Source organism: Dermochelys coriacea, chromosome 8, assembly GCF_009764565.3.
Source record: "Dermochelys coriacea isolate rDerCor1 chromosome 8, rDerCor1.pri.v4, whole genome shotgun sequence".
Lineage (NCBI taxonomy): Eukaryota > Metazoa > Chordata > Testudines > Dermochelyidae > Dermochelys > Dermochelys coriacea.
Window position 1 is genome coordinate 42,252,823 of NC_050075.1, and position 12,535 is coordinate 42,265,357.

The window sequence follows — 12,535 nt, forward strand, 5'->3', positions numbered from 1 at the left end:
CTGAAAAGGACACTGGAGCAGGCCTCCCCATGCTTGTTGACATAAAAGATCGCCACTGTATTGTTCGTCAACACTTGCATGGCAAGCTGTGGGAGGAACACCTCACATGCCAAGCAGATTGCCCTGAGTGCTCTCATGTTTATGTGGAGGAGCAGCTCGTCTTTCGCCCAGAGACTCTGAGTCCTGAGGTTGCTGAGGTGGGCTCCCCACCCCAGGTCTGACATGTCAGATAACCAGCACTATCACAGGCTGCCGGGTCTCGAAGGGCACACCTGAGTGGACTGCCGCTGGGTCCAGTCACCATGGCAGGAAGCTAGGACTGACCTTGGGATGGTGAGGATCAAGCCTAGATGGTGTCTGCTTGGTGAAAAGATCGAGGCAAGCCACATCTGGAGCTGTATGAGGTGCAGGTGCATGTCGGACGACATAAGTACATGCCGCCATGTAGCCCAGAAGCCGCAGACATCCTGGGCAGCCTTCAGTGGGTGAGCTAACAGCAGAGATCAAGTCTGTGATAGCTTTGAACCTGGCTTCTGGGAGGAATGCCCGGGCTTGGGAAGCTTTGAGCATGGCTCCTATAAATTCCATCCTTTACACTGGGATCCGTGTCGACTTTTGCTTGTTTATGAGAAGGCCCAGAGCTCTGCAGGTGGTCATTGCCACCGAGATGCTGTTCTGAACTTTGGTCCTTCAAGCAGCCTTTTATCAGCCAGTCATTGGGAAGTATGGGAAAATCTGTATTCCTCTACGTCTGAGGAAGGCAGCAACTACTGCCATACACTTCGTGAAGACTCTTGGGGCCGCTGAGAGTCTGAAGCAGAGCACCGTAAATTGGTAGTGACCCACCACAAACCTGAGGAACAACGTCCTGTATGGGGACTAACTAACAATGAGAAACGGTCCTAAACTAAACTGTGACAACAACTACTAACAACGATTTACAACGAGAATGAGGAAAAACCACTAGAGGTTTGCTGAAGCAAGAGCACTGTTCCAGCAACTGTCATGGGCAGCAAGAAGGAACTGAGAAAGTGCAGGGCTGGCGGCACCCCTTATACTAGTACATGAGTGTGGGCCTCCAGAGCCAGCCCTACGGATACTACAGGGGGAAAATTCTCCAGCAGCAGTGTGCAGGGTGTACGCACATCTCAAATGGAATTGACATGAGCAACACATCTCGAAGAACAAGCCCCTTTCCCAGTTCTCAGCTATCCTTGAGAAAACTCATCACACTGAAGAAAAAGTCTTTATTGTGCAATCTATGTATTTCCTCCAGATTACCTACACATCCTAAACGATATAAAGAGAGGCTCGCCAAGCACAGTGAGCTAACTCTGGGCTTTTCAGAATATCAGTGTGGTGGGAGACTGCTTCATTACACAAAGAGACTTTCTGGTGTTTCTGTAATACATTATATAGGTACTTACAGAAGCTGTATATTTCTAAACAGATTTCTATTTGTGTGGTAGCTTTGGACACATACAGAATCTACACACATATACATGGTTCATTTTGTATCAAAAATCACCTGGCACATTGCAGCTGTCATTGAACTCTTTTGTATGTATCATTCATTTTCAGATGGTCCCTTTCCCTGGGAATTAAAGATCAAGAGGACATCCTCCCAGCAGCTGGCACTCAGCCTGGCTAGTACATTACTCATAGTGTCTGTTTCCCAAACTAAAGGGCCCATCAATAGCCATGGCCTCATTACCTCAGTAGGATGATGAGGTGGATTTGTCTGGTACAAAACTGTCTCTACCCATAAAACTTCATTTGTAAAGTAGTTGAAAAGACTGGTCTTCTGCCCCTGCCCCTCCTGTCAGCTCAGCAATGGAACTGTGCATTTCCCTCAGTGCAGGCAAGGCAATGGGTCTGAACCAGGGCTGAAATTCCAGGGCTGGCACCAGTGCAGTGTAAGAAAGGGGCATAGGACAGAGACTGCCCTGTCAGTGGTACCCAGTGCATGCTGGGAGAGGGATGGATCAAGTGGGAGAAGATTTCCCCCAGGCAGAAATGGGATACCCTGCCTCTGTAGCTGACAGAGAGCACATGCCCCAGCTGGCAAAGCCACTGGGCATTTTACAGCACAAGTGGGCGACACCAGGCCTGTGGGCTATGCCTCAGGGCCATGGCCTTCAAGGCACATGAGCCATCATCAAGTCATTTCCATTTTCCCAGCCCCCAGCAGAGACCAGCCCCTCCTACAGTTGGGGTGTGGCCCAGAGGGACTAGAGCAGCCCAAGGGAGCCCTAGAGTGGGGCGGTCTGTGTGCGAGGAGTGGACTGGCTTCCCCCTGAGAGACCAGGCCCAGTGCCCCATGCCCTGCACAGCTCAGGGAAAAGTGCTGCTGGAGATGTAGGCACCGCTGTCGGCCAGTGCAGGAGCAGGAACCGTGTAGTGAGGGACTTGAGAGGGACCTACGGCAAATGGCACATGGCCTGCCTCTGCCATCAGCCCCAGGGCTGCTTGAGAGAAAGGCACCGGGACAGAAGGGCGGCAGGGGGTGCAGGGTGTGGCTGGAGACCCTGATGGGAGAGAACAGAAGTCCCGCCCAGGGTGTCTGCTCTGGCCTGGCCACGGTGAGCAGTGCTCACTGGCACGGCCTGCACTAAGGCCCGGGGAGGATGGGCAGTGACTGTGTGGACAGCCTCGAGGATCACCCCCCCACCCTTCCATTGTTTGAGGGGACAAGCAGGCAGGGGCTGGGCTTTTCTTCAAGCCCCCTGGACAGGAGTCACTGCTGAGCGCCCCAAGAATGCAGTCAGCATGCCCCCTCTCCACCTCCATGCCTGCAGGGCAAAGGGGCACAATGCAGCAGATGGGGAGGGGTGTTCTTGAGTGGGGAAGTGGCTGACTCCCCTGGTACACGGGGGCTGCTACTCAAAGGACAGGAGGTCTGGATGGGCCCCCTCATTCTCCAGGCCAGAGGGCTGTGCCACAGGCTGGCCGTCATCCACGGGGGGCTGGTACTCCAGCAGGCAACTGAGTCTGATGGCGGGTTTCTCTGGGCAGGGCGGGGAGGCTGTCCGCCTGTCTGCAGCGTTGAGTTTGCCCTCCAGGTTCTCCTCGTGGATGAGGTCAGGCACTGAGAGAACCCTGCTGTGGGAGGGCCTGTCCCCGTTCGGCACTGCTGTGCCATGGGCACCCAGCTCAGCACTGCCCTGTAGCTGAGACATGTCCCACGCCACCTTCCATTGCTCCCCCTGGGCAGCCTGCTTGGGGTGTTCCTGGCCTTGCTCTGGTAGCGCTTCAGTGCTGCACTCCAGGCTGCTCACCACTGGCTGGGAGGAGATCAGCATATCCAGAGGGGTCTTCAAAGCCCGGGGTGTGCGCTTCTTGGCTGCCGGGGGTGGCGGGTCGAGCCGGGGAAAGGTTTCCAACAGCATACGCCTGCAAGCACAATGGCCCCTCGGTGAGCGACAATAATACCCGACACGGTGCTGACAGCTGCCCGAGGTTTCCCTGGATGCGCTCCCATCCAAGGGCTGAGCCAGCTTGATGGGGTGTAAGGCAGGGGTAGGCAAACTTTTTGGCCTGAGGGCCACATCTGGGTATGGAAATTGTATGGTGGGCCATGAATGCTCATGAAATTGGGGGTTGGGATGTGGGAGGGGGTGAGGACTCTGGTAGGGGGTGCAGGCTCTGGGGTAGGGCCAGAAATGAGGATTTCAGGGTGCAGGAGGGGGCTCTGGGCAGGGGGTTGGGGTGGAGTGGTGAGGGCTCTGGCTGGGGGGTGTGGGCTTTGGGGTGGGGCTGGGACCAAGGGGTTTGGAGGGTGGGAGAGGGATCAGAGCTGGGACAGGGGGTTGGGGCCTGGGAGGGAGGCAGGGGTGCAGGGTCCTGGCAGCACTTACCTCAAGCAGCTCCTGGAAGCAGCAGAATGTCCCCCTTCCAGCTCCTACGTGGAGGCATGGCCAGGTGTCTCTGCATGTTGCCCCATCCTGCAGGCACTGCCCCTGCAGCTCCCATTGGCCGCGGTTCCTGGCCAATGGGAGCTGCGTGGGATGCACTTGGGGCAGGGGCAGCGTGCAGTGGCCCCCGGCTGCCCGTACACATAGGAGCTGGAGTGGGGACATGCCGCTGCTTCTGGGAGCCGTGTGGAGCCATGGCATGCGTGGAGAGGGGCCAACTCCCAACCCCACTCCACGGCTGGCTTGCCAGAACAGGACAAGCCCTGGACCCTCCTCCCCAGCAGGAGCTTGAGGGCTGGATTAAAATGTCTGGAGGACCGGATGTGGCCCCCAGGTCGTAGTTTGCTCACCCCTGGTCTAAGGCATCTGTGTGGTATCAGATCACACAGACACAAGCACACTACCAGCAGCAGGACGACTCGTGCTTGCTGAGTGTTGACCACACAGACTGAATGGCAGAGAGGAAAGAGGGCCAGGAGAGGATGCTATCTTAGGACACCTGGGTTCAATTGTTTGCTCTGCTACAGATTCCCTGTGTGACCTTGGGCAAGCCACTCTGTGCCTCAGTTTCCCATTTGTAGGGTGCTGCTGTGAAGGCCCCTTGGACAGGCAGGCTCTGGAAGCAGAAACTACTGGTGTAGAAATAATTCAGTAAATCAAATAGTTCCTAGGGCTGCTTTTCTTCACTGTGTCCACCCACTGCTTCAAATCCCTCCCTGCCATCTTGGGATGCGTCTGTTCCTGCTGCCGGCCCTAGAGAGGGGTACAGCCCTTGCTTCCAACTGAGAGATGGAGCTTCAGTGTAGGGATGGGTTCATGGGAAAGGGGCTAAAGCAGCCCTGGGCTGGAGGGCAGGACCCTGTACCTTTCCTTGCACAGCTCTGCCCTTGTGCAACAGCACCCCTCCTCCTCGGACATTGCAGTGAGTCCCAATCTGGGCCAGGAGTCACCCCCTCTCAGCAGGAAGGGCTCCCTGCAGCTAGCCTGTCCCAGGTGCCATTGGAGGGGGAAGGGCAGGGCATGCACGAGGGCCATTGTGCCATGGCTGCAGCACTGCCCTGCAGGCCCAGCATGTGCTCCAGCTGCAGGGGTGGGGTGGGGAGATATCAGCATTCAGTCAGCCAGCCAGCACCTGAGGGGAGACTCACCCTGCACCATGGGCCTGGTCCCCCAGCAGTGCAAGCGTCCCGCCCGACAGCTTGGCCCCCACGCTGGCATTGACCTCGGTCACTCCCACCTCGCCCAGACTGGCGGGCTCCTTCCGGCGCAGGAAGTCGTTGACTTTGGCCCCGACAGCCTTGCTCAGGTTCTTGAGGTGCTGGCTGCTCCCCACCCACAGTCCAGGCTCAGCTGCAGCTGGCAGACCTTCAAGGGCGGGACCCAGCAAGGCTTTGGAGACAGACTGGCTGAGCTGCAGCTTTGGCGTGGGGGCTGTGTTTGAATTCTCAAACATGCTTTGGTCAACTGGAAGAGAAGAGAAGAGTGGATGGGTTGGTGCACAGGGGAAGGGCGCAGAGGGGCAAGCACATGGTACGCGGGCAGTGGCTGGTGTATGAGGAGGAGATGGCATGTCTGGAGGGGCTGGTGCATGGGTGGCATGCGGGCAGTGGCTGGTGCGCAGGCAGGGGGTGGTGTGCAGGGATGGGGTGGCACATATAGAGTGGTTGGCATGTGAGGAGTAGGTGGCACATGGGCAGTGTGCAGGAAGGGGCTGGCGTGAGTGTGGAGGGAATGGCATGTGGGCAGCAGCTGGCATGCATGGAGTGGTTGGCATGCAGGCAGAGGGTGACATATGGGCAGTGGGTGGCACACATGGATCGATTGGCACACAGGCAGGGGGTGGCATAGAATCATAGAATATCAGGGTTGGAAGAGACCTCAGGAGGTCATCTAGTCCAACCCCCTGCTCAAAGCAGGACCAACTCCAATAAATCATCCCAGCCAGGGCTTTGTCAAGCCTGGCTTTAAAAACCTCAAAGGAAGGAGATTCCACCACCTCCCTAGGTAACCATTCCAGTGCTTCACCATCCTCCTAGTGAAAAAGATTTTCCTAATATCCAACCTAGACCTCCCCCACTGCAACTTCAGACTTTTTGTTCTGTCATCTGCTACCACTGAGAACAGTCTTGATCCATCCTCTTTGGAACCCTCCTTCAGATAGTTGAAAGCAGCTATCAAATCCCCCCGCCCCTCTCTTCTGCACACTAAATAATCCCAGTTCCCTCAGCCTCTCCTCATAAATCAGCCCCCTAATAATTTGTGTTGCCCTCTGCTGGACTTTTTGCAATTTTTCCACATTCTTCTTGTAGTATGGGGTCCAAAACTGGACACAGTACTCCGGATGAGGCCTCACCAATGCCGAATAGAGGGGAATGATCACGTCCCTTGATCTGCTGGCAATGCTCCTACTTATACAGCCCAATCTGCTTTAGCCTTCTTGGCAACAAGGGCACACTGTTGACTCATATCCAGCTTCTTGTCTACTTTACCCCTAGGTCCTTTTCTGCAGAACTGCTGCCTAACCACTCAGTCCCTAGTCTGGAGCAGTGCATGGGATTCTTCTGTCCTAAGTGCAGGACTCTGCACTTGTCCTTGTTGAACCTCATCAGATTTCTTTTGGCCCAATCCTCTAATTTGTATTATGTATCCCTCTGTATTCTATCCTTACCCTCCAGCATACCTACCATTCCTCCCAATTTAGCATCATCTGCAAATTTGCTGAGGGTGCAATCCACACCACCTCCAGATCATTAATGAAGATACTGAACAAAACTGGCCCCAGGACCAACCCTTGGGAACTCCGCTTGATACCGGCTGCTAACTAGACATGGAGCCATTGATCACTACCCATTGAGCCCAATGATCTAGCCAGCTTTCTATCCACCTTATAGTCCATTCATCCAGCCCATACTTCTTTAATTTGCTGGCAGGAATACTGTGGGAGACCATGTCAAAAGCTTTGCTAAAGTCAAGGAATAACACATCCACTGCTTTCCCCTTATCCACAGAGACAGTTATCTCATCATAAAAGGCAATTACATTAGTCAGGCATGACTTGCCCTTGGTGGATCCATGGTGACTGTTCCTGATCACTTTCCTCTCTTTTAAGTGCTTCATGTGGGGAGCAGTTGGCACATAGGCAAGGGGCAGTGGCATGCTGGCAGGGGGCAGCACATGGGCAGGGGGCAGCATGCAGGCAGGTGTTGGCATGCCGGGAGTGGTTGGCATGCAGGCAAGGGGTGGCGTGCATGGAGGAGTTGACGTGTGGGGAGGTGGTGGACATGGAAGGGGATGGCACATAGGCAGAGGGGTGGCACATGCACAGGGTTGGCACATGCAGGCTTCCCAGCGAGATGGGGCTCTTGTCAGACACAGAGGTGCATTGCTCTGGGCCTAGAAGCTACAAACGCTTCTGCCCAGTACATGGCAGGGCAGAGCCCTAATGTCAGTGGCAGCCACTGCCCCCTAGCTGGGGCTCTGCACCCCTCCCTGTCACTCAGGTCTGCATGCCCAGTAGCAGGCCCCAAGTCCAAGAGGCTGGCCCTGCCCCATGGCTGCAGAGCCTCGTGCTACCAGCTCAAGTGTTACTGTCACTGTCAGGCACTCCAGTGCCCTAGGAGGATTTACCCGCCTGGTGGGCATGAGCCATGGGCCAGGGAAAGAAAAGAGCAGTGACTCTTGTGTCACTGCTGACATGCCGTGGAACTGGAGGATGCATGTAAGGACATTCAGCTCGGTTCCTTGGCGCAGCAGGTCCCACAGCCGGGGTTACTGGTGGGTCCTGTGACCAGTGACACTGGGCAAGAGGGTGGCTGCACTGTGCCAAGCAGGGCTGGGCATCACCACAGGCAGCACGGGGGTCACTGTGGGAGGCTGAGAGGAGCCATAGCATGGACCTGTGTGGTGCTCGGCCCTTCTCCAGCTCCCGCAGCCCCAGCCCCAGGCACTGCCCTAATGGGCATGCCAGCAGCCCATGAAAGCCTGGCATTAGAGATATACCCCATTAGACAAACACTGAAAGGCTGATGTTCCCAGAAAGCTCTCTGGTTCCCTCAGCCTGGCCCTGGCTTCTGGGGCGGGGCGCTGGGCCCCTGGAGGGCCTTCTGGCACTGGCTGAGGGTGCTTGTTCCCTTGGAATGGGCAGGGTCAGGAACTTGGAATGGCATGGAGACTTGGTACCCAGACTTTGCTCCTCAGTGGCACTGAGATGCCCACAGAAGCTGGGCAGGAGGGCACTTGTGCAGAACAGAGCCTGAGAGCACTCCACTGCGGTACCCCAAACCACTGGCCACTTGTGAAAATCTGGGTGGGCCTCAGGATTTGCCCAAGGCCCAATGGTGAGTCAGTGGCAGAACCCAGAGGACCCATCACCCAGCTGTGCGCCAGCCACTAGACACACTCTTCGCTCCCCTCCATTCACTGGCGAATACAGACCTCCTGTGGATAGGGGAGGCATGCTTCACAAGCTAGGTGCTAGCTTGGAAGTCATGCAGCCTGCATTCTGTTCCCAACTTGGCCACCAATCCCAAGGTGACAAGGGGCAAGTCACTCCCCTGATCTGTGCCTCAGTTTCCCCATCTGTAACATGGGAAACGTGCTCCCTCCTCTTCTTTGTAGAGGGCCATGGGGGCGCTAGGAGAAGAGTCTGGTTTGTGAGGCAAACAGCTGTTATTGCAAACAACCCCTCTCAGCAACCCTTCTCAGCATCTGTTCCTGGGTTTCACAAACAAGCCAGCTCAGGTCAGCCGGCTGACAAGACCCTGGCAGCAATGAGACTCAGTGCTACAGGAGAGGGGCCATTTCAGCCAGCCCAGAGTCTGCACGGGGGAATCAGCCTGTGGGTTTCTCAGCTGCTTGAGAACAGCCTGGCCACTCACAGCAGCCACCTCTCCCCGAGCACAGCCCTTGGGCTCTGTCCAAGTAACCTGGTCCAGGCAGGAGCCATCCAGGCAAAGGGGGACATGCACAGGCCCAGGATCGGACTGTACTGCACACCCATCTTTAGGCTGCGCTGACTGCCAAAATGCCCCCTGGCAGAAATCAGAGTGGCCTCTGGCTGCTCTAATGTCTGGCAGCCTGTTCCAGGCTCCCATACAGCCCAGGGCCCATGACCTTCCTAGGAAGAAAGAGTCTCTGTGTGACAAATCAGTCACCGGTCTCTCCCTGCCTCTAGGTCCCTCTGTCCTCTCCCTGCTCCCTGCCTCTGCTGATCTGAAAGCCTTCAGCTGCCCAACGTCCTGGTGGCAGACAGCCATGGAGCATAGGAGGCAGGGAAGGGGAGGGGGACACTGTTGCTGCTCTGACTGCTTAACTGCTGTTTCCAATGGGGCACCTTCAGCAGGGCCAGATCTGTGTGCGGGGGGCGGGGAGTGACAACGTTAAGCACAGAGATCCTCCTGGGGTTCTGGCTTAGCCGAGACTGGCCAAATCTCTTCCAGGCAGCGTCCCTGTCTCAGAAACCCAGCATGGATAGAGACAAGCCAGTAGAACAGGGAGCTCTTGTGTTCCCCAGAGTGCACCAGCCAGTTAGCCTCAGCCACAGGATGGGCCTTGTGCTAGACCCTTTCAGAGCTAGGCTGGGCTGCTCTCAGCCTGCCCCTTGTTTGGTGGGTACCCGAAGAACTCCAGACTTCTGGCTGGCTGGTGACGCTCCTCCTAGGAGCAGAGAGCTGCACCTGGGCCCCCATCTCAGACTGACTGGGAATAGACAGGCACCCTGGGGCACTGCAACAGACAGCTTGCAGCTCAGTGCCACCTGGGGCCGAGGGTGAATGGTGGGTGGAGGGCAGGAGGAAGGCGGGGGGGAGGCCTGCTCATCCTGATACAGATACACGGGTGCAGGGGACTCAGCAGGATCAGCTCTTACCTGAGACTGAACATGACTTGGGAAGCAGGTTGCAAACAAAGCAAAGTGATTTCCAGAGCAGACAGCTTGGTGTCTCTGGAGGGAAGTCCCTAGTCTCCCCCCACTGCACCCATGAGCCTCCTGGAATCTGTCTGTGTGGCACACCTCCCCCGGAGCCAGCCCCGGCAGTGCCCTCTGCTGGCACCACTGCTCAGTGGGCTAGGCAGACCCAGCGAGATAGTTTTGGCTAGCAGCTGGGCATCAGCGATAAACAGACATGTCTGTAGCACGTCACGCAGCAGGCACCGTGGTGCAGCCATGAGACTGCTCTTCTTACTGGGCCGACACTTGAGGGTGGGCAGTTCCTCCCTAGATCGCTGTCTGCAGCCACAATTGCCCGGCAGAAGTCAGGAAGAAGTGGGAAGTGCCAACGTGCTACACTACCTGGGGCTAAGACCACGTCTGTATGGGAGAGCTGCACCAGTTTCACTTACACGGCTGTTCAGACTGGTCCAAAGCCCCATGTGAATACTCTGATTCGGATTTCAGAGCAGCTTAGAATCATAGAAGATTAGGGTTGGAGGAGACCTCAGGAGGTCATCTAGTCCAATCCCCTGCTCAAAGCAGGACCAACACCAACTAAATCATCTCAGCCAGGGCTTTGTCAAGCAGGGCCGTAAAAATCTCTAAGGATGGAGATTCCACCATCTCCCTACGTAACCAATTCCAGTGCTTCACCACCCTCCTAGTGAAATAGTTTTTCCTAATATCCAACCTAGATTTCCCCCACTGCAACTTGAGACCACTGCTCCTTGTTCTGTCATCTGCCACCACTGAGAACAGCAGAGCTCCATCCTCTTTGGAAAACCCCTTCAGGTAATTAAAGGCTGCTATCAAATCCCCCCTCACTCTCCTCTTCTGCAGACTAAATAAGCCCAGTTCCCTCAGCCTCTCCTCATAAGTCATATGCCCCAGTTCCCTAATCGTTTTCCTTGCCCTCCACTGGACTCTCTCCAATTTGTCCACATCCGGTCTGTAGCAGAGGGCCCAAAACTGGACGCAATACTCCAGATGTGGCCTCACCAATGCTGAATAGAGGGGAATAATCACTTCCCTTGATCTGCTGGCAATGCTCCTACTAACGCAGCCCAATATGCTGTTAGCTTTCTTGGCAACAAGGGCACACTATTGACTCATATTCAGCTTTTCGTTCACTGTAATCTCCAGGTCCTTTTCTGCAGAACTGCCGCTTAGGCAGTCGGTCCCCAGCTTGTAGCAGTGCATGGGATTCTTCCATCCTAACTGCAAGACTCTGCACTTGTCCTTGTTGAACCTCATCAGATTTCTTTTGGCCCAATCCTCCAATTTGTCTCGGTCACTGTGGACCCTATCCCTACCCTCCAGCATATCTACCTCTCCGCACAGTGTCATCCGCGAACTTGCTGAGGGTGCAAACCATCCTATCATCCAGATCATTAATGAAGATGTTGGACAAAACTGTCCCCAGGACCAACCCCTGGGGCACTCTGCTTGATACCAGCTGCCTACTAGACATCGAGCTGTTGATCACGACCCAATAAGCCCGATAATCTAGCCAGCTTTCTATCCATTTTATAGTCCATTCATCCAATCCATACTTTTTTAACTAGCTGGCAAGAATACCGTGGGAGACTGTATCAAAAGCTTTATATCACATCCACTGCTTTTCCCATATTAACAGAGCCAGTTACTGTGACATTGCACCCCATAATGCTTTATAGAAATATGCTTATGAGTGTAAATATGACATAATTGGAATATATTTTACGTTAGATATGTCATGTAACAAATCTTTGCAAAGGTTATGTTCTACTGAATGTATTCATCCTATTCGTATACATGTATCATTTTTATATCTGAATTTATGAACGCTGGCTCTATGCTTGTATTTAAAGTGTTTGCTGTAGGAGGCACATAAGGCATATTTGGTCAGCATAGTGTGAAAGGGTTATTCAAATAATTAGGAATACTTAACTCGCAATGGACCTTGAGAGATGCCAATCCACATCTGAGCTTTTCTGGGAACCTTCAAATTAACATGTTAACAATGGCATTGGCCTGTAAAGAACTGAGTCATGCATGGACATGTGACTTGCCCATGTGACTCCAAAACTCCATTTTGTAGCTGTGATTCTGCACAAGAGAACACAAGGGGTTTCTATCCACAAGAGAAAGACTGTATAAGGCCCTGGGAAACCCTTCCATTTTGTTTTCAGCTGGCTCAAAAGATAGTCTCTCCACCCCAAAGAAATGCCTGAAAGAATCTGGAACAAAGGGCAGTAACTATGGTCGTGTGAGTGAGTGTTGGACCCAGACTAGGAAGGAGTCTAGTCTGTGAAAGAAGCTTAGTGGAACATCTCTGACAGTGAGATTTACCTGCATTTAGTTTCCTACTCTATTAGGCTTAGATTTGCGTGTTCTTGTTTTATTTTGCTTGGTAATTTACTTTGTTCTGTCTGTTATTACTTGGAACCACTTAAATCCTACTTTTTATATTTAATAAAATCACTTTTTACTTATTAATTAACCCAGAGCAAGTAATTAATTCCTGGGGGAGCAAACAGATGTGAATATCTCTCTATCAGTGTTATAGAGGGCGAACAATTTATGAGTTTACCTTGTATAAGAGTAAAACGGATTTATTTGGGGTTTGGATCCCATTGGGAGCTGGGTATCTGGGTGTTGGAGACAGGAGCACTTCTTAAGCTGTTTTCAGTTAAGCCTGCAACTTTTGGGG

At 54.0% G+C, this 12,535-nt stretch overlaps 1 protein-coding gene across 8 annotated transcripts in view; it reads right to left on the reverse strand.

The window, feature by feature from the left end:
- Window positions 1–1,227: 1,227 nt before the first annotated feature.
- Window positions 1,228–12,535, reverse strand: part of LOC119860138 (nitric oxide synthase 1 adaptor protein) — a 184,376-nt gene continuing 173,068 nt past the window's right edge. For all 8 annotated transcript variants that reach the window (XM_043490570.1, XM_043490572.1, XM_043490569.1 and 5 more), the window contains 2 exons: window positions 5,063–5,378; window positions 1,228–3,393 (listed from right to left, as the gene is read on the reverse strand). In XM_043490570.1, coding sequence (XP_043346505.1) covers window positions 2,880–3,393; window positions 5,063–5,378 — 830 coding nt within the window. In that variant the 3' untranslated portion in view covers window positions 1,228–2,879. The remainder of the gene's footprint in view (window positions 3,394–5,062; window positions 5,379–12,535) is intronic.